Here is a 27,598-nt window from a genome sequence, read left to right as displayed (position 1 = left end):
GTGACCCTCCATGGAATTGCCTCCCCAGACAATCATTAACCCACCACCAAACTGCTCATGCTGAATGATGTTACAGGCAGCATAATGTTCTCCATGGCTTCTCCAGACCCTTTCACTTCTGTCACGTGCTCAGGGTGAACCTGCTCTCATCTGTAAAAAGCACAGGGCACCAGTGGTGCATCTGCCAATTCTGGTATTCTATGGCGAATGCCAATCGAGCTGCATGCTGCTGGGCAGTGAGCTCAGGGCCCATTAGAGGACATGGGGCCCTTGGGTCACCCTCATGAAGTCTTTCTGGTTGTTTGGTCAGAGACATTCACACCAGTGGCCTGCTGGAGGTCATTTTGTAGGGCTCTGGCAGTGCTCATCCTGTTCCTCCTTGCCCAAAGGAGCAGATACTGGTCCTGCTGATGGGTTATGGACCTTCTATGGCCCTCTCCAGCTCTCCTAGAGTAACTGCTTGTCTCCTAGAATCTCCTCCATGCCCTTGAGACTGTGCAGGGAGACACAGCAAACCTTCTGGCAATGACACGTATTGATGTGCCATCCTGGAGAAGTTGGACTACCTGTGCAACCTCTGTAGGGTCCAGGTATCGCCTCATGCTACCAGTAGTGACACTGACTGTAGCGAAATGCAAAACTAGTGAAGAAACAGTCAGAAAAGATGAGGAGGGAAAAATGTCAGTGGCCTGCACCTGTTAAACCATTCCTGTTTTGGGGGTCATCTCATTGTTGCCCCTCTAGTGCATCTGTTGTTAATTTCATTAACACCACAACAGCTGAAACTGATTAACAACCCCCTCTGCTACTTAACTGACCAGATTAATATCCCATAAGTTTCATTGACTTGATGCTATACTCTGATTAAAAAGTGTTCCTTTAATTCTTTTGAGCAGTATATGTGTAAGTCAACGTAATTACTTTGAACATCTCTCTACATGTAATTCAATGCAATCCATGTTGTTAAAAATAATTTATTAAAAATATTTCAGACACATTTAGAGTTTGTTTAGATGTGATGCCATAATTAATACTGTATGTAGAAGACATGTGCACAGTAATTTCAAGCCATAACCGTATGCTTAAAACATTTTTGCTACAGAACATTATTGAATTTTTCAACACATCTCTTCAAAGACGTGCTGTTCTAGGTGCGATTTATTTCTGTAAAATTCACTTAATTGACAGTTCTTGCCCTTTGTACACTTTTGTTTAAAGGAGAAAATATGGTCTTCCCACAGTTTTACACTTGCAAACTTATTACCTAAATCTGAAAAAAAAACAATACTGTGCCTTCTAAATTTGATAATAAAACTGTCTGCCATTTTTTAAAAAATAAATAAATTGTACTGTGCCATTAGGCAAATAATTTAAAATTAAATTCCAGTTAGGACTGGCATTTGCATTGCCACCATAATAAATGCAACTTGATTTTGCAAACATAAAAGTTGTAGTTAGTCACCATCAGTACCAACGGTCCAAAAATGTTATGTGACCAGAACTGCTGTCGTCCTCATCATTCATCCATCTTCTGAACCCAGTTATCCAATTCAGGGTCTCTTGGTTTATCCCAGCAGCATTGGGTATCGTCCACTACAATGTAAAGTCACGCTCATTTATTGATCCATGTCCAATTTAGCCATGCTAGTTAGTTAACTTGTATGTCTTTAGGATTTAGGAAGAAAACCATAGTGCGAAGAGAAAAAGGCCTGTGAGGTAGTAGCTGTAACCTCTGTTACACCACGTCACCCTCATGATACTAGAATGAGGTATTGTCCAAAATTTGTGTAAATTATTTCATTCCATCTTTTAGACAGTGTGATCTAATGGGCAATGTTACCATTTTCCTTTCTTAATAATTACTCTACTGCGTGATCCTGAGTAAGTCACTTTCACTTAATCTACCAGAAATCATCTCCACTTATAACACACTTTGGGATGGAGTCAGCTGTTTGTACAGGGTAAATAATGTAAGATTGTACCAGCATTCCATGCAGAATAACTTTAAGCAACAGAGTTTTGTTGTCTGATAAGCTGAGTTCACAGTCCATCTTGAATAACATCAGTAGCCCTGTTGTGTATTAAGCAAGAAATACAAAAGAAGACGGTGCTATTATTTAAGAAGAGTTTGGCAAGTTAGTAGATATAAGGGATAATCCGGTATGGAACCCGTTGGCAGTACTGTTGCCAGGCCAACCCATACTTCTTCAGGCATTGGTGTTCATCGCGTGCCTCTCTGTGCACAAGCAGGACAGCAAAGTAGATCACATAGAAATATGGTAGAACATGGGAAAATCCTGTGAATGAAAAAATTGTTTTTTAAACGTTAAAATGTTATCCTTTAGAGTAATGTGTATACTTTATAATTTAATAAACAGCATTTAAATACTTAAACCATTAAGCAGTTTTAAAGCAGTTTATGCATAATAGGAAAAAAATCATCATTAAAACAGGGAGGCTTTACATTTTCAGCTTATCTAGAGCACTCTGCATAAACTGAAGACGTACTTTAGAAATAGTGTCTCAATGTTTTTTCTTTCTTTTTACTTGGAATTGACTAATAAATAACTCTGGTTATTTATATATACAATTCTAGACATATTATTAACTTGTTCTGTACCCTTTGTTTTGTACAGCTTCCATAGTTGGCAGCTAGCTTGTAGTTGTCAACATTTTATGACACAAGCACTAGATTCCTGGAAATTGCATGTTTTAGAAGAAAAGGTAACATGATATGCTTCTTTTTTCTACTCATGATATGCATGTTACATTTCATAGGGATCAATAATGTGTTAAAGAATAGACACATATGGGATGATATGTGATATTCTGTCTATACAAACTAATGTGAAATTATAATTTCTTTCACTTCTTGTTTGCCTTCATAGGGAGGGAGAAACCAAACAGCGCTCTGTGTAATAAATTACTATTTGTTTAAACGGTTGTAAATGCAAACACATGCTTTTCCTAGGTCTGTGATCGCCATGTTGTAAGAACAGTAAAACTTTATCTAACTTCACTCCAAAGGTTTACAGACTTTGACAGCTTGTTTATCACCCCTTTTAAATTCAGTGTTTGCAGCTGAAAAAAGTGTAAAATAGTTTAGCCATGCTAAACTTAAATATGACCCTAGAAAGTTATAAAAATAATCAGGGTGTAACAAAGCAGAAGAAATTATTAAACTCACCACAAGGTAGAGACCAGGCCAGTGCCATGATCAAATCACCCAAATAATTGGGATGCCGCACAAATCCCCACCAGCCTGACACCAGTAGCCTCTTTCCAGTTGCTGTTGGAATTGTCTCCAGACCTGTTTGCAAAATGTGAAACAGAATTTGATGTGTAAGGATTAATGACTGTAACAGATGAAACATTATCACTTATAAATGAAATGCCATCTACTGCTTTTACAACAAACATACAGACTTTTACATCAGTGTGACTTCCAACATCAAGATTCTGTTTTCTATTAAATACACTTTACAAAGAACTGTATATGATTTTCAAAATGTAGACTAAAAAAAATTGCATTATTATTTTTTACTCTGTAATGGCACCCTTATGTACCTTGAGGAGTAATCAAAATGTTTTAATCCTGAAACTGAAAAGCATTTTCTATGGTAAACAGTAAAGATTGGCTCCTGTGTATGAATTACAAGCAGCATTTGAGGTTTTTGTAGTGTATGATTCTTGAACTGAATCTCAAGAGAAGGTGGGTCATGCAGCAAGACAACGACACTAAGCACACAAGTCGTGCTGCCAAAGAATGGTTAAAGAAGAATAAAGTTAATGTTTTGGAATGGCCAAGTCAAAGTCCTGACCTTAATCCAATCGAAATGTTGTGGAAGGACCTGAAGCAAGCAGTTATTGTGAGGAAACCCACCAACATCCCAGAGTTGAAGCTGTTCTGTACGGAGGAATGGGCTAAAATTCCTCCAAGCCGGTGTGCAGGAATGATCAAAAGTTACCGGAAACGTTTAGTTGCAGTTATTGCTGCAAATGGGGGTCACACCAGATACTGAAAGCAAAGGTTCACATACTTTTGCCACTCACAAATATGTAATATTCGATCATTTTCCTTAATAAATAAATGACCAAATATTATATTTTTGTCTCATTTGTTTAACTGGTTTCTCTTTATCTGCTTTTAGGACTTGAGTGAAAATCTGACGATGTTTTTGGTCATATTTATGCAGAAATATAGAAAATTCTAAAGGGTTCATAAACTTTCAAGTACAACTGTAGATAGGCTTCGTGGGCTAATGAGGAATATGCAATTTCAGTATAGTACTGTATCTACTGTGAATAGTAAATAAAAAAGCATACTACTGTATAGCTAATCCAGAAAGGTCCTCCCAATAAATAAAGAAAGAAAGAATTCCAGGACTTAGTCGAGCTCAAGCCGACTAAGTAAAATATTTTTCATGTTATATATTCCAGTTCAGACCTATTCGTTCAATGTATTGTGAAATACAAATATTGCAAATATTACTCTAAATACTGTATAATATTTTCAGATCAATTTTAATTATAATGTATGTTTTATGTGCAAAGACATTTTGAAGAAACGGGGAAACATTGCATTTTCTGTGCATTTGTTCAGACCAGCTTTCTCATTCCTAACAAGGTCCCCACCATTGTTCAGTACTAACCTGCTATGTTAGGGTGTGTGGGATCTCGGCGAAAGAGGTTCTTCTCAGAGTTTGCACAGCGGAAGATTAAATAACCCAGAACTGTGGAGAGCAGGATAAACCGTTCTAAGAGTCTGCTGACATGCTTGAATTAATTTACATAAATGCAACAACTAAAAAAACAAGTGCATTTGCTTATTTCAATTGTACCTCATCCTCCTTTATATGCACGATCACTACTAACCATTTAAAGAAATGATCCCAAAGGCACTAAACATGGTAAGCTCTTGTGGGTGTCTGACCAAGAAATGGGCCTGCAGGCTGTATGTGAAAGGAACCCAGGTCAAGTCTCCAAAGGCAAGCATAAACCCAAATCCATCTTGCACAATGTCCATTGTAGTCAAAACAGCCTCCTGTCCAAAACATACACATATGCCATTATAAAGTCACTTTATTATGTGTTCTGTAGTATGCTAACATTCATTTTATTTTAATTTTTTTCATTTTTATTACTATTTAGTTTCTTTGTATCAGTATACTGCTGCTGGATTATGTGAATTTCCCCTTGGGATTAATAAAGTATCTATCTATCTAGTGTGGTGGGAAATTTGTGGCATACAGCACAAGTCTGATGGTTCAGTCCACTCCTCCATGTATGACCCGGTGCAAAACACTTAATAATAATTCCAGTGCTCCTAGTCTATTTAATTAACATATAGTGAAACAAACTCTGTATATCAGGTTCTGTTTGTATATGCAGTGTGTGTGTGTGTGTGTTTGTGTGTGTGTGTGTGTGTGTGTGTGTGTATGTGTATATATATATATATATATATTGTCACGCATACGCGAGTAGGAGACAGCGGACGGATTAAAAACGTCTGGGAAAACATTCGCGGCAGGGAATGGCGGGTATTAACTTTCTCCCTCTGCTTCCTTCTAGGAAAAAGACCTCCCTCCTCCGTAGTCGGGTTTGACCGCAGTCGGCACTTCCGCCCTTCCTCCGCCATCTTGCCCTGGCGTCATCCTTCCCATCCTCCCTCACGGACCTTCCCAGCATCCCTCCACTTCCGGCTCCTCCCCAATAAAATGGCGCGGCCAGGACTCGGCGTCGCGTTATGAACTGTTATAAACTGTTTATGATTTTGACCTGCAATTTTTTCCTTTGTTATAGAATATACGGGGCCGGAAACCCCAACACTTTATACTGTCTCGAGTCATCTTTACATCTGGCGTAGTCGGCAGGATTTGGAGATCCCGGAAAATGGCGGAGGGACAGGACCTAAACACCGTGCTGCAAAACATTGGCGCCCGACTCCAGGCTCTGCAGCAGGCGCAAGCCGCCACTACCATGGAGCTGGAAGCCACGAAGGCCAGGCTGACAGAGGCCCAGCGTGTAGGCCAGACCCACCCAAGCAGGCGCCTCCTCCTTTGGTCCCGATGGGTGCTTCTGAGGACGTCGAGGCCTACCTGGGTGTTTTGAGCGGGCGGCCACCCGGAGCAGTGGCAGCGGGCGAGTGGCGTCCATATTGGCGCCCTATCTGAAGGACCGCGCTGCGAGCTATTATGACCTCCTGAGGAGGAGGCCGCCAATTACGACCTCCTCAAACCGGAAATATTGGCACGCTCGGCATCACCCGGGCCAGCAGGCGGCTGAATGGCGGAACTGGGTCTTTGACCCGAAAAGCCTGCCAGCGCCCAGGCGTTGAGTTCTGGGGTAAGATGGGGCGCTGGCTACGCCAGAAGGACCCCAAGCTCGGAGAGTGGTGGAGCAGGTGGCCTGTGAAGGCCTGGTCAACTCGTTACCCAGTTCCCTCGCCCAGCAGGTCCGGGGACACGCTTACAAGGATATGCCAGGCCTCCTGGAGGTCCTGGGCGTCAACTGGCGGTCCTCCGACTCGGCGGGTCAGAAAGGCCTGCTCGCGGGAACCGACAGGGGCGGGCGGCCACCCGAGCCCTCTCGGCGTGCTGCGAAGCCCCACGAAAACCAGAGAGAAGCGGGTCCGCCGGCGCTGTTACAAGTGTGGCGAGACCGGCCACCTGCTGCCGACCTGCCCCACAACATCTCCAGAGCCCATGGATTGCACCTGGGCGTCGTCGGAGAGGTACTGTACCCGCCGCATCCCTTGGCGAGTCGAACACGGGAGTGGTGTTGTTAAATGGGCACGCCGTGGTAGCTTTGTTTGATTCCGGCAGCAACATTACCATTGTAGCTCGCCGTTTTGTCTTGCGCGACAGTGGATAAGCCAACGCTTGTTGGTCACTTGTGTGCATGGGGGGACTAGGTCATATCGTTCCGCTCGCTGTTATCTCACCTGGAGGGGGGAACCCACTCAAATGACGGTCGCAGTGCTACCGGAACCCCCCTTCCCAGTGATTTTGGGACAAGACTGGTCAAAAGAATCAGCGGTAAGACCCCACCGCTCCGGGGCCTTGTTGGATCTTGTTATGAGGGGGAGTGGCACCCCTCCCGCGGTCTCCACGCCGTGCACAAGGGCAGGCCCTAATGGCGCTGGTGTCTCGGGGGACCTTTCCGTGGCTACGGACCCGACCCGGAAGATTCCGCCGGGGAAGGGACTAGCCATGGGACTCTTCCCGGGCCCAGGCCACAAGACCCTCTCGGAGGTCTGGACCATCAATTCGGTCCACGCCTGCCTCCTTTAAGAGGAGCAGTGGAATGATGACTCCCTGCGCTTAGCCGGAATGCTGTCGTTCTGCCTAACAGCACACAAGCGGATGGTTCCACACGCGTGAGCCCTTCTTTGTCCTTGAGAACGATCTGTTGTACCGAGTGGCAACCCATGAGGTCGAGGTGCGGAAGTTGCTGCTAATTCCGCGTACCTTCCGGCGGGAGGTATGCGAGTTGGCGCAGCTCACCTCTTACGCCCACCTCGGGGCCGAAAAACACTAGAGAGGATTAAGCTCCGATTTTACTGGCCGGGGATCAATGAGGAGGTCCGGCGTTTCTGTCAGTCATGTCCGGACTGCCAGATCCGCCAGATTCCTAGAAAGGACCGTGCTCCCCTCGTCCCTATACCCCTCATCGATGTTCCCTTTGAAAGAATAGGGTCGACTTGGTAGGCCCCTTAGAGCCCTCTAACCGTGGCCACAAGTATATCCTAGTCATGGTGGATTATGCTACCCGGTACCCAGAGGCGGTTCCCCTGTGCTCCGCTAATTCTAAAAGCATCGCACGGGGAATTAGTTAGCGTGTTTTCCAGTAGGCATACCCAAAGAAGTCCTCACGGACCAGGGTGCGCCCTTCACTTGGATCGTTCAGGGAGGTAGCCAAATTACTGCAGATAAAGCACCTGAAAGCGTCTGTCTATCACCCAAAGCGGACGGGTTGGTGGAGCGATTTAATCAGGCGCTTAAACAGATGCTCCGCAAGGTGGTCAGCGCGACGGCAGGAACTGGGATCAGCTCCTCCCGCTCGTGCTTTTGCCTATCGGGAGGTACCTCAGGCCTCTACGGGCTTCTCCCGTTTGAATTGTTGTATGGGCGGCAACCCAGAGGAATCCTCGACATCCTAAAAGAGGGCTGGGAGGCTGAGGCCCTTCCCTCCTCCAATATTTTAGAGTACGTCGCGCAACTGCGCGATCGACTCACAAAAATCAGGCCCCTCCTAAAAGAACCGTGACTGCGTGCGCCAAGCAGCGCAGGCCGGTGTTACAACCGCAACTCCGTCCTCAGGGAGTTCCGCCCAGGGGACGGGTTATGGTTCTCATCCCTACCTCCCACTCTAAGCTGCTCGCTCACTGGCAAGGGCCTTACGAGGTTAAGGAGAGAAAGGACTCGTCGACTATTTGGTGAAACAGCCCAATCGTCGACCGAGTGAAGGATCTATCATATTAACCTGTTGAAACCTTGGAAGGATAGGGAGGAGCTGCCCGGCTCCCATAGGTCACTCTCCCTTTTCTCAAGCTCGACTGCCCTCAACCTCGGCGAAGAGCTGACACCCAAGCAGCGGCAGGAGTTAATCCAAACACTCCGAGCCATCCCGAGTGGCAAGCGAATCACCCGGCGGACCTCGCTGATTGCCCACGATATAGTTCACGGACCCGGGGTAATCGTCCGGGAGAGGCCCTATAGGCTCCGGAGGCAAAGCAGCGCAGAGGTTGAACTGGAGGTGCAGCGTATGTTGGACATGGACATAATTGAGGAGAGCCATAGTCCCTGGTCCAGCCCTGTTGTCCTCGTATCCAAGCGGACGGCTCCTGGAGGTTCTGTAACGACTTTAGGCGTCTGAATCAGGTCTCCAAGTTCGATGCCTACCCGATGCCCGCATTGGCGACCTTCTGGAGCGGCTGGGCGCGGCTCGGTATTTGACCACCCTTGACATGACAAAGGGGTATTGGCAAATTCCCTTAATGGCATCCGCAAAAGAAAAAACAGCCTTTAGCACCCTAGCGGGCACTGGCAATACAAGGTCCTCCCATTTGGGCTGCACGGGCACCGGCCACCTTCCAGCGTCTGGTGGACAGAGTGTTGAAGCCCCACCAGTCCTATAGTGCCGCCTACCTGGATGGCGTCGTCATCTATTCCGGCACCTGGGAGGAGCATCTATTGCAGGTTGCAGCTGTCCTCAGAACACTGGCTAAAGCCGGCCTCCGCATAAACCCCCGAAAATGTTTCTTTGGCTTAAAGGAGGCCAAGTATTTAGGCTACCTGGTGGGACAAGGACGGGTGCGGCCACAGGGCTCCAAAGTGAAAGACATCTTAGAATGGCCCCGTCCGAATACCAAGAAGCAGGTGCAGGCTTTCTTGGGGCTTGCTGGGTACTACCGCCGGTTTGTTCCCGCTTCTCCGAAAGAGCAGCACCCTTGACCAACCTGACAAAGAGAGCTCCCCTAAGCGTAGTGTGGACCGACAAGGCAGAACAGCGTTCAGTGACTTGAAAAGGGCCCTAACGTCGGCACCGGTATTGCGGACGCCTGATTTGGGCTCCCGTTTATCCTCCAGACCGACGCTTCGGACACAGGCCTGGGTGCCGTGCTGAGCCAAAGCGTTGATGGTGTTGAACACCCTGTGATGTACCTTAGCCGGAAACTGATGGACCGGGACTTCGGTATCGCGGCGGTGGAGAGGGAGGCCTTGGCCATTAAGTGGGCAGTGACCCACCTCCGTATTACCTACTGGGTGCGAATTCACTCTGGTGACAGATCACGCTGCGCTTCAGTGGATGTCCCTACACAAAGAGTCGAACCAGCGAGTCACTAGGTGGTTTCTGGACCTACAGCCGTATAAGTTCACTGTCACTTATCGGCGGGTACCCTTCAGGCCAACGCCGATGCCCTCTCCGTATTCACGACCTCTCGGTTAGGTCCGCCCGACCTGGCGGTCCTGGGCTAGGGGGGATCGTGTCACGCACGCGCGAGTAGGAGACCGCGGACGGATTCGAAAACGTCTGGGAAAACATTCGCCGGCAGGGAATGGCGGGGTATTAACTTTCTCCCTCTGCTTCCTTCTAGGAAAAAAGACCTCCCTCCTCCGTAGTCGGGTTTGACCGCAGTGCGGCACTTCCGCCCTTCCTCCGCCATCTTGCCCTGGCGTCATCCTTCCCATCCTCCCTCACGGACCTTCCCAGCATCCCTCCACTTCCGGCTCCTCCCCAATAAAATGGCCGCGACGCCAGGACTCGGCGTCGCGTTATGAACTGTTATAAACTGTTTATGATTTTTGACCTGCAATTTTTTTCCTTTGTTATAGAATATACGGGGCCGGAAACCCCAACACTTTATACTGTCTCGAGTCATCTTTTACAATATATATATATATATATATATATAGAGAGAGAGACTAGATCAAGAAAGGTCTTTGTGAATTTTATGTAGACCCATTTATAGAACTAAAAAAATGTAATTACGCACATTTTCATAAATATGCCAAGTATCTGTGGTGTAGACCTAATTACATCAGTGACTCTCACTTAAGATGTTAAATTTTCAACTGCTAGAAGTCAGTTTTAAACTCAACAGTTTTCCCTTGTAGAAATAAGTTTTCAATAAAAAGCTGAATGTTTGTTACTTTTTGCAGATTATAGACATTTACCTCATTCCATAAAGCATCCACAACATAGAGCAGCTGAAATACATTGACCAGAATCATTGCAAGAGAGGGACTTCCTCGTAGTTCTGTCTCTTTCATTAGCATGGCCAGGTTTATCACAACCTATTGGGCAGAGAAGTGAAGTGTGCATTTGTTATTTTCTAGTATAAAACTTATGTACTAATTTATTGTTTTACTGCTTGCATATTTAATACTGTTAATCTTTTCAGAACAGGTTTTGAAGTAATATTTATGTAAATCACTATAGTAATTCAGTATTAATATCAGTAAAATCATTCTGTATTTACCACCTTTGTCCGTGAAGCTTTACGTATTTGACGGCTCAACTCTCTTAAACACTCACCCAGCCAATTAATCCTGGTCGAAGCTCACAGAAGTACTTGAGATCAAAGCTGTTGAATCGGGGGTTAAGTTCATGTCCAATAAAAAAATCATAAAAGTGATTGCCTGTGGAATAAATATGAAAAATAGCACTGAAGGAAGCAGTGCAAATGGGACCAATATGAAAGAGACAATAATCACAATTACACAGCCCTGAACATATTAAAATTTGTGAATTTCCCCTTGGGATTAATAAAGTATCTATCTATCTATATACAATAATTTCTTAGAAATTCTATTGGATATACCGTGCATTCTGATTGTTTTGATACCCATTAAATTAATTCTATGATTGATCAAAACATTGTGGAGAGAGAGATAGAGTGAGAGAATAAACCTAAATCAGAAAATGTGTATCTTGACCTCTAATTTGAGTTGCTATGCTTGACACTATTTAATGGAATGTTCAACTTATGTTAATATTGAAAAATCTTCTTCCTGCCTTGATGGCTGCAAACATAAATATTTTTGCTGTTACAACAACAGTGGTCTGCAGCCAACACGATTTCTGGGACTGGCTGACCCTAACCTATAACCTTTCTTTATTTTAAATGCTTTCCTTTGATGCTGTAAAATTGCTAAATATAAAGTAATATCTAAAATATTCATCCAAGCAAAACTTTAATCCAACTGCTAGAACTCTCTTTATTTTAGTTCCTTCAGTTTGAACCTTTTTATAGCATACATTTTTGGTTTTCAGTATAAAGATCAGTATTATTTATGTACACAGTGTCTCCATACATATACAGTACATATTATTGGTTATAGAACAAAAAAGGCAAAAAAAAACTCTGATTTGGGTATTAATGCCCTATACTATACAATAAACATTCCAATGCATCAAGATTTATGAGTGCCTGAAATACCACATGGTCATTGGATTCCAGTAGTTAGCCTGTATACTGCAGGTATGCTACCTCATACTTATAGAGTCTTGAACTCGTATGTCATCCTAGGCACAGCCAGAGTGGAGTTTCCTGGAACAACAGGAATTTTCTCTATGTATTCTGTTTTCCTCCCACATTCTCAAGAAATGCACTTTAGCTAAAGTGATCTTGTAAAGGTTAGCCTGGGTGTTTGAGTGAGTGTATCCAACAATGGACTGGTTTCTCATGTAGAGACGGGTCCCACCTTATGCCTGAAGCTAATGAAATAGACCTATCCCGCCAACCAACAGTTGTGTATTCAAGCAAGAATGTTCAGAACATGAATTAGTGAATGAAATGCCCTCTTAATAAAAATTGAGTGCTGTGGTGAACTTTAAGTTAAGGTGGTGCGGCTGTCAAACCGTTTATTATTATTTTAGTCAAACATTTAATTAGTCCAGCTTACCTGTATTTCCACCTGGAGCCAATGCAGATTGAGGAGCACACAATGATTTCACATATAGAAAGAAACTAAGACACAAAGCCAGTAACCCCGCTGAGACTGCCAAGGGAATGATGTAATCATAAATGTATCCCAGAGGTAAGCCAGCCAGTACACAGCAGAAAACGAGTCCTGATGTTATCAACAGAGCATGAAAGGCTAAAATAAAGGATAAAACAATGATCACTTTAAATCTGATTACATCTTTTTAGGGGGTAGCACATAGATTAGAGCTACAGCTTCACAGTTCCAGGATTCTGTGTTCAAAATGCATACCAGGCCATTATCTGTGTGCACAGCAAATACCAATTTTGATGTCAAGTAAAAAAAAAAGTTTAGTGGAAAATATTTCCTCAGGACACAGTTACCCACTTACCATTAATAGGGTATGACAGTCTTGACCCATCTCTGAGGACCATTCCCTGAGTGATCTACAGTATACAAGAGAACAAAACACTTTAGCCTTAAACTATGTTTTTTTTTATTAACCCTGAATGGCCAATGCATAACTTAGTGACAGTGATTCAACCTTTGTATCTAAAAATAACTGATTGGGATTTTTAAATTTTCTTTTGTTGGTACAACTGTAACTTTACAGTATAGTGTTGCTCACCACCAAACTATCAAAGATTTTCATTCAATGACTAAATGTGCTTTCATGTTAGCATTTTAATGCTTATGTCAGAGGACAGGAGGCTGGTGGAAACTTTGTCTTTTTGTGCAGAGAGAACCAAATGTAGTTCACCATCAACAAGACAGAAGAACTGGTGATCGACTTTGAGTATGTTACGGAGCCTTTCAGACCAGTCATCATACACGGGAAGGAAGTTGAAGTGGTACAGAGTTACACGTATCTGGGGGACCATATGATCAGCAAGCTGGACTGGTCTGGCCAAACAATGGTGCTATGTAAGAAGAGCAAGAGTAGAGTGTACTTTCTCTGGAAAATAGAATGATAGCCAAGTTGGTTGACATCATGAAAAATTCTGCAAATCCCCTCCACTGTCTACTTTCCTGGAGTTCTTTTGGCCACAGACTCATACCTCCATGGTGTAATAAGAAGCACCCCGGTGTATCTTTTATACCTATTGCCAGTAGGCGCTTTAATGCTTCCTCCTGACATCCTTTCCTTCACTCCCTCTCTAAGCCATAGGAAGATAGTACAAACTTCAATTTACTAAAATTATTTTAGCATAATATTTATTGTATTATATATTCTTATTGTATGGTCTTATATTGTATTTGAGTCAATATTTGTGTATTTAATATTTTTACTGTGCTATACATTTGAATATCCCCTTAAGGATTAATAAAGTATTACTAATCTAATTTAATTAAAAGCCAAATTTATCCTGTCAATAAAATGAAAAGGTGTACAGTACATAGCAATAAGTACCAGCTCATGATACTCTCATACAGTACAACTATTAAATAGAAGTCCAGATTGCAACTTCACCTTGCCTAAAGGCAGCAAATAGAGCAGGGCTTGAAGTGCCACCCAGCCAACTACAAATAAAAAAGAAGTAGGACACCACAGTTCGGGCAGGGATGGCAATGGAGGAGGGAAATTAAGGATGCCACCATCGAAGGTACGGACTGCCAAAAGCAAGTAGAGCACAGTGAGGGGTAGAATCACAGGAAGACATACTGCACCTACAAAAAGCAAAAAATACAATTGATTAGTCAGGGCAAGGTAGAGCTTTCTATGCCAAAATATGCTAACAATAACACAGTTTCTATTGGAAATGAATTTAACAAGAAGACGGTGAAGACAACATAATTAAGAAATTTAGCTACATTATAAGTATTTGTAGGTAATATCACCATATGTAGGCATCTAGTCATGCATTGAAAGCCTTTTCACTTTAAATACTAAAATAACTTCACTTTTCAGTTACTTGCAAAATTTGCCAAAAGCTTTTCCTATTCAAATTACTTGAAATTAACTTCCAAGTTACTTAAAAGGACAATTAAAATGCATAATTTGAAAAAATAAAAAAAAAAATCTTATAGGTAAAAAAAACAGTTGCACACTGATTATTAAAAGAAGACACTGCTGAAAATCTTTATTGAGATTCTGTTGTGTTCTTTAGATCCTAAAACAAGACCAATTGTCTAGTGCCAAAGAAATATGTACAGTATATAGAAACATGCATATATATATTATGAAGTACAACATCCATTATCCAACCTGCTATATCCTAACACAGGGTAACAGGGGTCTACAGGAGCCCATCCCAGCCAACACAGGGCGCAAGGCAGGAACAAACCCTGGGCAGGGCGCCAGCAAGCAATGGTTAAACAACTAGGGCAAGAAAGTTGTATATTTTAAAACAGTTTTAATGTATATAAAAATTAGTTTATGCATTCATCAATTTGTCTACTCTCCTTATCCAATGTATAGTTGTGGCCAAAACATTTGAGAATGACACAAGTATTGGTTTTCACAAAGTTTGCTGCTTCAGTGTTTTTACATCTTTTTGTCTGATGTTTCTATGGTCTACTGAAGTATAATTGCAAACATTTCATAAGTTTCAAAGGCTTTTATTGACAATTATATTATGTTTATGAAAGGAGTCAATATTTGCAGTGTTGGCCCTTCTTTTTCAAGACCTCTGCAATTCGCCCTGGCATGCTGTCAATCAACTTCTGGGCCAAATCCTGACTGATGGCAGCCCTTTCTTGCATAATCAATGCTTGGAATTTGTCAGAATTTGTGGATTTTTGTTTGTCCACTTTCCTCTTGAGGATTGACCACACGTTCTCAATGGGATTAAATTCTGGGAAATTTCCTGGCCATGGACCCAAAATTTCAATGTTTTGTTCTCTGAGCCACTTAATTATCATGTTTGCCTTGTGGCATGGTGCTCCATCATGCTGGAAAAGGCACTGTGTGTCACCAAACTGTTCTTGGATGGCTGGGAGAAGTAGCTAACATTTTATAATTATATGAATTTTATAATTATATGATTCAACATCACATGTACAATATTGCATGTAATTCAAGACACAAATGTTTTGAAGCTAAATTTGCAATACACTTACCCAATAATCCCCCAAACTCCAGCTCAGTTGTGCGTGGTGTTTTATATTTTTCAGACATTCTAATACAACAAAGCCTTGATCTTTTTATGCAGTGTTAACAATCATGCCCTGTTAAAGTAAAGTAATATAGAATTCAGAATTAGAACCCAGAACAATGGATCAGTGAGGCAACCTTTTAATGTTTTTATAAAAGTGTAAATATGAATGCAAATACTATTCATATTTTTCCTGTATGGGCAAGAAATAGCGATGATTTATTTTATAGTCAAAATATGAAACAATCACTCCAGCTTTGATCTTTCCTAATCCAGCTCAGGTCTGCAAGAAAATAACCTAAAGAAACTGCGACTGTCTGAAAAATGCAGGTTCCAGTAGAAGAAGAGGGCAGCATGCTAAACACATGCTGCATCAAACATAGTTAACAACATAGTTAATGTGGGAAAACTAAATATTGCTGATACTTCAATGTACATCATATTATGTTTGAAAGAGAGACAATGACACACCTTAAGTGCAATACCAGTCTCCTCTTTTCTTTATTCCCCATAAAACTTCCCAAGCCAAAGAAATCAAAATCTTATCTCACAAATGCAGACCTGCACCAGGCTGCACAACCAAATTCAATTATGACACAATAATACTTCATTGCTCTCTACTTCAGTGCATGGATTTGTATAAATTTATGGTTTCTGTTCTATAACAATAGTTTAAGTAATGCTACTTTCTGTGGTCTGTCTGCCACCAGTAAAACTGCATTTAATTTCAACTTTAATTAAACTAGTATGAAAATATGCGTATACTGTTTTTTAAATTTTAATTGTTCAGAACGTTTCAATGTGTGACAATACATGTATTGTCTGTCGAGTCCCTAAACAACATCATCTTAAAACTGCCGTCCGAATAATATATAAATAAAACAAGTGATAAAGCCTGATGCATTAAAAATATATACATCGCATCCAAAGCACTGAGTGTGATCATTTACCAGTCATAACAAGGCACAGGGTACCGTCTCGATAATGTCTGTGCTGCGATGCTCCCTTTATTCTTGGTATCTACACGGCAGGGTGATGACAAACCTGTAACGAGAGTGTTTTCCCTTTAAATCGGGTTAAAGACTAACAGCTAGCTACTACGCATGCGCTTTCGCCACTGAGTTGTGTTACTGCGATGCTATATTCGTAGCCAATCAGCGATAACGACAGCATATCAGAAGACGGTGGACTGGTACGTGTGTATCCAATAAAGACGGACCATGGGCGGGAGAAACGATTATGCGGAAGGTATTAACAAAGGAGTATAAGAGTACAGTATACGCCTACTGGTTAGTAAGGTTAACGGTAGAGAGAAGTTCAGTGTTGATAATAATGGCTCTTTTTTTCGAAACTAATGAGTATAATAATGCTATGCTTGACCCCGGTAGGGTACTATGAAATTTATCTACCCAAATGAATGAACATTTAGCAGCAGAGCTTATTTTTATCCACATGGTAGAGCAGCACCATTAGTATTTCTTTCAAACCCTAAACTGGCGGAAGACCTAGAACAGCATTCGTATTAGAAGATAATTAAAACAAAATAAAGGTGTAAAATGTGTGTAGTGGTGAGTGTGCGAGTCCGCCTGGTATTAAATAAACAGTTGCCCTATCCATGCTTAACTGATCCAATTTCAGGCAAAATCTAATTTAGCTGAATAGCGACAGAAGTTAAGCGATTGATAAATGCTAACAGCGGAATAATAGCTTTAAACCCTCAAGTCACTGCAGAGTGAAGCCTTTGTATTTCTTCAGTGGTGTGAGATTTGGTCATATGTGCTTCTGTCTGTATTGTTTTGTAGCTACGCTTGTTTTATAATAAGACTTATTTTAATAAGATTTGTTTATAATTCATTTGGGACATACTGCATACATCTTATTAAAGACCTTTTACGACATTACTGTAAAAAGGAATTATGTACTGTATATGGGGCAGCACGGTGGCGCAGTGGTAGCACTGCTGCCTCGCAGCTAGGAGACGCGGGTTCGCTTCCCTGGTCCTTCCTGCGTGGAGTTTGCATGTTCTCCCCGTGTCTGCATGGGTTTCCTTCGGGTACTCCGGTTTCCTCCCACAGTCCAAAGACATGCAGGTTAGGTGAATTGGCGGTTCTAAATTGTCCCTAGTGTGTGCTTGGTGTGTGTGTGTGTGTCCTGCTGTGTGTTGGCGCCCTGCCCAGGATTGGTTCTTGCAGACCACTGTGACCCTGTGTTCGGATTCAACGGGCTGGAAAATGGATGGATGGATGGATAGTACTGTATATGACGACTAGATAGATGCCAGTTGTCACTTATTCAGACTGAACTATTTATATTAATTAATACTTTATTATAACAGTTTACAAGTGTTTTTAACGCTTTTGCTATTGTTTTTGACAAATATGTTTTCTCTGTTGTCTGCACTTTGTGCTACAGTCTGTATGAAAATTTTATTGTTATCTGTGGGTACAAGCTGAGCTCAATGATAGGATATAAATATGAATGAGTTGATAGATAAAGAATCTTTAACACATGCTTTTTTATTTGATGTAATATAAAAATATTGTGTGTAAATAGTTTGCATACATTTGCAGTATATTTTTTTTGCTTCTTAATGTTTGTCCTGAAATTCATTGGTGTTTATGTGTAAATGTGAGGTGAATAATGAAAGGTGATCTTGGGGAAGTAGAGGGCCTCATTTGGGTTCTTTATTAGTAGAGGTAAGTTTGCCTAAGTGGAGTGGCATATGTGTTTGAATATTTTCAGGCAAAATTTAAGCACAGTCGGTAAGTGTGTAACTTGGGCAGGAGTGGCTTCTTATTAGAGTACCTTGTTCTTGCAGTGCATGACCCCTTTTTGCCTTTATAGAGATTAGTTTCGGTTTTTACTTTACTTTTTAACTCTATCAAAACAACAGAATGTTGAACCCTAATACTTGCTACTTGCTTTGTAGTAGTATTGTTACATGTACAGACTACCGTGAAATTCTTATTTGCATCATGTCTGATCAACATGCAGCATGTTGCCACTTTCCAGTGCCATGAATGTATCAACACACAAAACTTAATTTTAATTACAGTGCCTGGGGCAGTTACTTAAGCTTGTGAATTAGCACAAACTGCATTTACATAAATAACAAAAAAGGAACAAAACACTAAACTAATACAAAACACTAAAGAAAACCAATTAAACTGGAACAGAACTGTTGTAAACTCTGTAAAGGGAAGACAGATCACAAGTTATTTTTGTAGAAAAATGATGGACTCTGACCATGAAGGAACAAAATGCATCAGAGATGTGAGTTGTCTTTAACCAAAATGAAGTCGGTAATACCAGAAAAATTAACGCATTCAAACATTGAAACCAAAACAGTAAACCAGAAACTGTAGTCAAAATAATTTGAAACAAAGGTCCTAAAACTGTTTTGTTTAACTTTCCTTAACTAATGCTAAACTTTGTTTTTTGTTAGATTCAATGTATGGATAAAGTAATGCAGTACACTGCCATCTTATATAGGGTGATGCAGTAATGTCACACACCATACCCATGTGACTTCATGTGCTACCCAAATGGGTGTTTATTAGGATAAACAACATGATTACGGCCATCAGAAACACCACACTCCTCCACCATATGTTAATTTTCTTTTGTTTAAACTTTCCTCCCATTATTTTAAGACATGAAGACACAGTTTTCTAGTATCAGAAAGTGGCACCTGTGACTTATTTGTGTGTGTCTTGTGATACACCGGCATCCCACTTAGGGCTATTTTCATTGGTGGCAGATCATGCTTCCACTGCGACTGGGATAAATGGGTACAGTAAATGAACTGGTGCTATTTGCAATTTTCCATCAGTAGTGTGTGGTGGGACTATGCTAATCTGGTAGCACCTGGTGCAAAGTAGCAGTTAATTGTGTCATACCCACATTTACTTATATCAGGCTAATCAACAGTTACCAATGAGCCTAATTTACACAACTTTGGGATGTAGAAGGAAATCAGAGAATTTGATAAACCCACCAGAAACAAAGAGGATGCACAAACTCTATAAAGACAGTAACTTGGTTAGGATTTGGTCCCAGGTCTTTGGGTCTGTGAGGCAGCTGGGCTATCCATTTAATCACTGTGCTCATAGTATTGTGCAAATAGGTATATATAACTCTTAAATTATGTGAATTTCCCCTTGGGTTTAATAAAGTATCTATCTATCTATGTATCTATCTATGTATCTATCTATCTATCTATCTATCTATCTATCTATCTATCTATCTATCTATCTATCTATCTATCTATCTATCTAAATTCAAAGTATGCGCATGAAACATATACTTTAAGGTAACATAAATCCATTAAACTACCTGTAATTGTTTTTTGTTGGTTGCATTTAAAAAGTAAGTTCACTTTAATTTAACACATTTTTATTATGCTTTAAAACACATAGGCAATATGTCAAATTAGTCATGCTTATGAAGAAATGTAGCAAAAATACAATGCATGGTCCAAGGACATAATAGAGCAAACTCAAATCATAATAAAAGCCATTGTCAATAAATATATCCTATTATCAAATTAAAATATAAACCTGTTAATAATATTGAAATGCTGAAAATAGGTATTCTTAACAGACACCAATATACTAAATTATGTTTATGTACCCTGATAATTCTGTCAATGCTAACACCTACTGACAGTCTTCTTCTTGCAGAGAAGTAAGTGGCACTCCTTTAAGAGTTGATGGAAAAGCACAAGAAGTGTCTTCTGATGAGCCAGCAATTGTAACATTGGAATGCGGTAGCCAATTCACTAATGCCATCATCTCACAGGTGCAAACAAAAGGATTGCCACTGAGGCTTACTATTGTGAGGGATGGAAGGGGTTCAAAGACTGAAGGATGAAGTGTTAGTAAAGTGTTGTTGGACAGACTGAGTGACTTCAGAGATTTAAGACTTAAGAACAGATTTGATGACAAAGAGCGTAAAAGGTTTCCAGAGAGGTCCAAGACATTAAGGGCCTTAAGACCCTGGAAGATGTTTTTGGGTAGGTTTATGAGACCATTACTTCTTAGCTTGAGAAAAACAAGTTGCTTCATATTATGAAAGATGTCCAAGCAAGAGCTAAACCTCCAGACTTCATTTAAAGAGTTGTGAGAGAGATCCAAAAAGTACAGTTGGCTGTCTGTGGGAAAAGCACTGGCTGTACATTTAGACATTTTATTGTATGACATTATCAGGTAACGGAGAGTACGGATTGTCAGTATGTCCTGAATGCCTCCTAAATCTTGCAATTGATTGAATGAAAGATCAACAAGAACTGCATTCTTGACCAGTTGATGAAGACCATAGGTGCTACTGATCCGATTTTTTCCCAAAAGTAGATAGAGTAGGTTAGGGAGGCTGCTCATGGGGATGCTTGTCAAAGCATTATTGTGGAGATCTAATGTTTCTAAAGTATCAAGACCCACAAGAGCATTATACTGGAATGCTCCTATATGGTTTGATGACAGATCTAAATAATTAACTGATGAAGACCTTAAGCTTTCAAAACTCTCTGCATAAATTTCTCCCAGCAGGTTGTTGGACAGGTTTAACATCTTAAGGTTTCCTAAACCATTGAATGCACCCTGATGAATTTTGTTAATTTTGTTGAAAGACAGATTTATTTTTTCAACATGTGACAAACCAAAAAATAGAGAGGGATTTAACTCAAAAATGAAAGCTCTAGATAAGTCCAGTGAACGGACACTATTTTTTGTGAGTCCAGTGAAGGTGCTGGCATCTGGATCTTTCAAATTGGAGAACCCAAAGTTCTTCCCAAGAATGCTGTGCTGCATTACCAGTTCGCTTATCTGGATTCTTGTGGAAATGTTAAAGAACTTCTCCACCCCAACAAGATTTAATGGATTGGAAGATATATCCAAGACTTCAACACTAATGCTATTTGAAATTGTGGGACAGTTCATAGTTGAATTATATGATAAATAATTAGAAGAAAGATCTAACTTAGATAAATGAAGCCCTTGAAGGTTACGCAGCTCTTCCCCACATATTTGATGGATCAAGTTGAGCTTCAAATCAATGTATTTGAGTGATTTGAGGCCATGGAAACTGGGATCAGGTCTAAGCCTTTTAATACGGTTCCCAGTCAGGATCAACTTCTGTAATGACACCAGTTCTCGAAAGTAGTTTCCTTCTAGTATACTTTCATTGAGACCAATACTATCAAGGTATAAAACTTGCAGCTTTTGCAGTCCCACAAATGCATCCTGGTGGATGACTGCATTCATGTTTCCTCCCAGATCCAGGAACTTCAGGTTTGGAGCATTGATGAAAGCACTGTCTCCAATGTAAATGCTTTTTGACTGTTGGTTTCCAACTAACAGACTCTGTAGATTGGGTAGACATGAAGACAAGTGCAGACTGATGTTTCTGATATTGTTGAATGAAAGAAGAAGCACTTTAATCGACTGTGAGATCTCCGGCATGCTGGTTAATCTCCGGCCTTCATAACTGGCAATTGAATCATTATCATCAGTCCGGAGTGTCCTGATGCTGACCAGCCCAGCCAATAATAATGCTGTTGTGAGAAGTTGCATGGCCTCTGTAAAATAGTAAAAAATCATTTAAAACAAGAATACTTTACTGTACTTGCAATGTCTGTGTGAGGAATTTATTTAACTTGCAGGGGCAGAAATCACAAGACCAAAACATATACAAAAATAAAAGTGTGTGTATATCTATAGATTACAGTAGAGGAACAGTTAAACAGGCAAAACTAGAATTTTATTTGAGATAGCAAACAAGAAATTATTTTTTATTATTAAAAGCAGACAAATGTTAAGCAGCCCCATCCTTAAATTATGAAGGTAAATCAAAAAGTAAAGGCAATTTGAAAATTACATGGTAACTGCAATGGATAGAACTGATACAAAACAACGTGTTTGTGATGACTTATGGATAGTTTGAGCACACACAGCACAGGACTCTGCCATCAGTCTAGTTGAAGCCAATGTCAAAAGAACATGGAAGCTCTGATGTGGGATTGCACCACTGTTGAACAACACACTGTAGTGATATTTCATTGAGCAGAATGAGTGAAACCTGCTGAAATTCGCCTAAGGATGTTGGCTTGTGCAGATCAGTACCCATCTTGTACAAATTTTACAGTACTCCAAGTCATCATTTATTATGGCATATGTAGATTCATAGCTGATAAACAAATTTAAAGCAACAGCACAAAGTATAATCCATCGGTCTTTTCTGATGAAGACATTCACCATAGCAATATGGACTTGTGTGTACAATGTTGATGGTTGACCATATCAAGCTTTCTCAGTTAAACTTGTTTTCCCCGCTTTAGATCTTTTTACCCATTCATAAGCTTTTTATTGAATCAAGCTCTTTTCACTTCCTTACTGAACCAGCATCCTTCAGTGAATTTCAACACGTTTCACTCTCTGCTCAAGAAATCTCACTATTCTGCGTTGCTCACCAATGGTACAATCCTGCAGCAGAACATCCATGTTCACTTGACCTTTGCTTCAACTAGACAAATGACAAAGCACTGTGCTGTGCATATTCAAACAACCCATATGCAATTGCAAATGTGTTTTGAGTTAGTTTCTATCAGTTGAGGTTACTATATAATTTTCAAATTGGTTTTACTCTTTTATTTACCCTTTTACATGGTGCCACCTGACATCACATTCTGGTACTTGCATAAACAATTGTGACAAAACCAGAAACTCTGACATAACCAATTACAATGGTCAGGTTGCAAAATATAAATAAAAAGTGATTAAACTGTATTTCTTGTAAACCATTTGTCCAGGCATGATAAGTAACATAGAAAAATAATGACACTGGAGTTTTTCTCTCATTTTTTTTTTCCTACATGTTTTAAAGAACGTGGTATAGAAACATGAGTAAGGAGGAAATCAAACAAGCTAATTTGTGTTTTCCATACAGTCATATGAAAAAGTTTGGGAACCCCTCTCAGCCTGCATAATAATTTACTTTCAACAAAAAAGATAACAGTGGTATGTCTTTCATTTCCTAGGGATATCAGAGTACTGGGGTGTTTTCCAAACAAAGATTTTTAGTGAAGCAGTATTTAGTTTTATGAAATCAAAAGTGAAAAACTGGCTGTGCAAAAATGTGGGTCCCCTTGTAATTTTGCTGATTTGAATGCATGTAACTGCTCAATACTGATTACTTGCAACACCAAATTGGTTGGATTAGCTCGTTAAGCCTTGAACGTCATAGACAGGTGTGTCCAATCATGAGAAAAGGTATTTAAGGTGGCCAATTGCAAGTTGTGCTTCCCTTTGACTCCCCTCTGAAGAGTGACAGACAGCATGGGATCCTCAAAGCAACTCTCAAAAGATCTGAAAACAAAGATTGTTCAGTATCATGGTTTAGGGGAAGGCTACAAAAAGCTATCTCAGAGGTTTAAACTGTCCGTTTCAACTGTAAGGAATGTAATCAGGAAATGGAAGGCCACAGACACAGTTACTGTTAAACCCAAGTCTGGCAGGCCAAGAAAAATACATGAGCGGCATATGCACAGGCTTGTGAGAATGGATACAGACAACCCACAGATCACCTCCAAAGACCTGCAAGAACATCTTGCTGCAGATGGTGTATCTGTACATTGTTCTACAAAACAGCACAATTTGCACAAAGAACATCTGTATGGCAAGGTGATGAGAAAGAAGCCCTTTCTGCACTCACACCTCAAACAGAGTCACTTGTTGTATGCAAATGCTCATTTAGACAAACCAGATTCATTTTGGAACAAAGTGCTTTGGACTGATAAGACAAAAATCAAGTTATTTGGTCATAACTTGACATTGACATAATAAAAGGAACTTTGCATAATGGAAGAAGAACACTTGCTACTTCCTGTCAAATTTGGTGGAAATTCCATCATGCTGTGGGGCTGTGTGGCTAGTTCAGGGAGTGGGGCCCTTGTTAAAGTCGAGGGTCGGATGAATTCAACCCAATATCAACAAATTCTTCAGGATAATGTTCAAGCATCAGTCACAAAGTTGAAGTTACGCGGTTGTTGGATATTCCAACAAGACAATGACCCAAAACACAGTTCGAAATCTACAAAGGCATTCATGCAGAGGGAGAAGTACAATGTTCTGGAATGGCTGTCACAGTCCCCTGACTTGAATGTCATCGAAAATCTATGGGATGATTTGAAGCAGGCTGTCCCTGTTCAGCAGCCATCAAATTTAACTGAACAGGAGAGATTTTTATGGAAGAATTGTCAAAAATACCTCCATCCAGAATCCAGACACTCATCAAAGACTATAGGAGGCGTCTAGATGCTGTTATATTTGCAAAAGGAGGCTCAACTAAGTATTGATGTAATATCTCTGTTGGGGTGCCCAAATTTATGCACCTGTCTAATTTTGTTATGATGCATATTGCATATTTTCTGTTAATCCAATAAACGTAATGTCACTGCTAAAATACTGCTGTTTCCATAAGGCATGTCATATATTAAAAGGAAGTTGCTACTTTGAAAGCTCAGCCAATGATAAACAAAAATCCAAAGAATTAAGAGGGGTTCCCAAACTTTTTCATATGACTGTATATTCTTGTGCTGGAGAGTGACAACTTGTTGCATGTTTTCTCTTTTTTTTTTTTTTTGTTATTTGAATATAATTTTGAACACCATATTATTATGATTTTGTTCTATGTCTGTTTTGCTTATTTAATGTGGTGTTATTTATTTAATTGTCTATATTGTAATGTTTTTTGTTGTTGGCCCTGTCTCCTTTATGTGGAACGCAAGCAGGTGGGGTCAAATAATGGGACAGCTGGAATACGGTCCCAAGCAGGTATTTAAGGAGATTTTGTACATTACACTTTTATTTTTGCTGGTTCCTTTGTATTTTGGATTTTATTTTAAGAAACTGATTCTTGGGTTGAGGACTATTGGATCTGTTTTCTTTAGGTTTGTATCAGTGGCAAAACTATGTATGCTTTATTTTTGTTTCTACATTTTTTTCTGATCTTTTTAAAAAAATATTTAGGTTGGAGGTTTTTAACAGTCTTCTTCTTCTCGTTTTGTGAATATTTGAAAAGTCTTAGCCCCATTTTGGGCCTGAGCAAGGTGGAAAGGCTGCTGTTTGTGAAGGGATTAGGTTGCCTCTGGTGAGGCCTGTTCTTGGGACCCAGACTTGAATCACAATTAGTCTAGCCTTTTGTGTGGGTTTGTGGAGGCCTGCTCCTTTTTTTGTGCTTCATCGTGGCAAGAGTTCACAACAAAAGCAGATAGTATAGACATAGCCATTCCGATACTATTTGAAACTAATCTATCCATAGTGTGCACATACAGCTAATATACAGTATCATCCTATGAAAGATCAACAAGCTTTTCTTTGCAGACTAGATGCTTTGTTTTTTGTTATTTTTACTTTCCTTATCAGCTTTGCCTGAATTAAGACCTGTTCTAATTAAGCTTGTCTTGTCATTGTAATATTAATTAAAATACATTGCTAGTGTTTTAAATAATTTTACTAATGATGCCTGCCTTCTATATGCAACAACAACATAAAGCAGTTTAGTGCTTAGTGTCCTCTATTGGTGCAGATTTTTATTCTAGCTAGTTTCAAAATCCAGTTTGTCATTTTATACCCAATTTTCCTCAGTATTTAATTAGCCTGTCCTCTTTTAGTCTTCTCCTATTCTGTACTCAGAAAACTGAATTTATAAGAAATTTAGGAATACTTGTATTTTTCTCACAAGTTTAAACACTTAACTCTCTTATTATTTTCATATTTATTCACCTTTTTCTTTGGTGCTTGCTCCTTAATTTATCTTAATAATGGCACTTAATAATGATTAGATTAGGCATCTTCATAAATTACACTGGGGCGGCACGGTGGTATAGTGGGTAGCGCTGCTGCCTTGCAGTTAGGAGACCCGGGTTCGCTTCCCGGGACCTTCCTGAGTGGAGTTTCCATGTTCTCCCCGTGTCTGCATGGGTTTCCTCCCACAGTCCAAAGACATGTAGGTTAGGTGCATTGGCGATCCTAAATTGTCCCTAGTGTGTGTGTGTGCCCTGTGTTGGGCTGGCACCCTTTGTTGGCTTGGATTGGCTCCAGCAGACCCCTGTGACCCTGTAGTTAGGATATAGCGGGTTGGATAATGTATGGATGGATGGATAAATTACACTGAATGCTGAAAGGCTACTTCAGCATCACACCCATTCGTAAATAAAGGATTAAATAACCAGAACACCTGAAAAAACAGAATATAAATTATGACAATGAGGATGAAGAAGATAAAAAAACGAAAACAAGATAAAAAAACCCACTAAATTATCTCCATGTAACATAGATAAATGTTAATACATGTTTTAATAAAAATGTTAATAAATGTTTTAATAAAAATTTAGGAAACTTAATTTTGTAATTAATGAATTAACGCCAAAACCCAGAAACTGGGAAATACCAGATTTTTTAATTAAGGAAAGAGTGCAATTAAAAAAAACTTGGCTGGGAAGAAAACCTGCAGACACAGGGGGCCCGAGGACTGAACTTGAGAACCTTTGGCATAAAGTAATTCCAAACCACTTAGGACGAATTTTCTCATAGGAAATAAGAAAATTGGTATCCTCTGCTAAGGTAAACACTGAGCATTCAAAATATAAAATACGCTGCACACTAGCAACATACAAATGTAATGACACCTTCAAATATTGCTTATAAATCTTTCACACTCACAGAATAGAACAAGCAGAAATAAATTAGACAGTACCTCTATGGTGCAGGCAATGCTGAAGTGTTCAAGATAATTAGATGCAAAGACTCTGTATAACTCGAAGTCATGAAAACAGTAACTGACAGCTTGCTTTTTTAAATGTCACTGACAGTGCATTAGCTCCTCCCTTACCTTTCTCTAGTGCACTGCACATTTATTGCCAAATAGGGGAAATCCCAGGTGAAGAGTGATGTTTGTTATTTCAAAAGGACCTAGCTAATGACGTTCAAGCCGGCTAATCAGCCCATAACTGGTTAAAACTAGTGGGAAATGCCACTACAACACAACAATTTTAAGCATGAACATTTTTTTTATCAA

At 40.4% G+C, this 27,598-nt stretch overlaps 2 protein-coding genes across 2 annotated transcripts; both read right to left on the bottom strand.

Annotated features, from left to right (window-relative positions):
• Positions 1-958: 958 nt before the first annotated feature.
• Positions 959-16,601, bottom strand: tm7sf2 (transmembrane 7 superfamily member 2). The gene is made up of 11 exons (XM_039769336.1): positions 16,477-16,601; positions 15,492-15,599; positions 13,903-14,099; positions 12,823-12,877; positions 12,411-12,605; positions 11,041-11,144; positions 10,680-10,799; positions 4,876-5,044; positions 4,653-4,733; positions 3,188-3,310; positions 959-2,297 (listed from the first exon to the last, which is right to left on the bottom strand). Exons 2-11 carry the CDS (start codon positions 15,547-15,549, stop codon positions 2,137-2,139), a joined length of 1,263 nt encoding a protein of 420 aa, XP_039625270.1. The 5' UTR covers positions 15,550-15,599; positions 16,477-16,601; the 3' UTR covers positions 959-2,136.
• Positions 16,602-19,950: 3,349 nt separating this feature from the next.
• LOC120539344 (toll-like receptor 5) lies at positions 19,951-27,396 on the bottom strand. Its single transcript, XM_039769335.1, has 2 exons — positions 27,278-27,396; positions 19,951-22,100 (listed from the first exon to the last, which is right to left on the bottom strand). The coding sequence occupies exon 2, from the start codon at positions 22,093-22,095 to the stop codon at positions 20,185-20,187; it is 1,911 nt and encodes a 636-aa protein (XP_039625269.1). The 5' UTR covers positions 22,096-22,100; positions 27,278-27,396; the 3' UTR covers positions 19,951-20,184.
• Positions 27,397-27,598: the final 202 nt, after the last annotated feature.

Source organism: Polypterus senegalus, chromosome 11, assembly GCF_016835505.1.
Source record: "Polypterus senegalus isolate Bchr_013 chromosome 11, ASM1683550v1, whole genome shotgun sequence".
Classification (NCBI taxonomy): Eukaryota; Metazoa; Chordata; class Cladistia; order Polypteriformes; family Polypteridae; genus Polypterus; species Polypterus senegalus.
The sequence above is the reverse complement of the archived record's forward strand: the minus strand, read 5'-3'. Positions and strand labels throughout refer to the sequence as shown.

Coding starts and splice junctions, on each gene's coding strand:
- tm7sf2 (XM_039769336.1), bottom strand. CDS start 15,549: ATGTCTGAAAAATATAAAACACCACGCACAACTGAGCTGGAGTTTGGG. Junction 12,606..12,822: donor ACTGTCATACCCTATTAATG/GTAAGTGGGTAA, acceptor CCTTTATTTTAG/CCTTTCATGCTCTGTTGATA. Junction 3,311..4,652: donor CACACACCCTAACATAGCAG/GTTAGTACTGAA, acceptor TTTTGCAAACAG/GTCTGGAGACAATTCCAACA.
- LOC120539344 (XM_039769335.1), bottom strand. CDS start 22,095: ATGCAACTTCTCACAACAGCATTATTATTGGCTGGGCTGGTCAGCATC.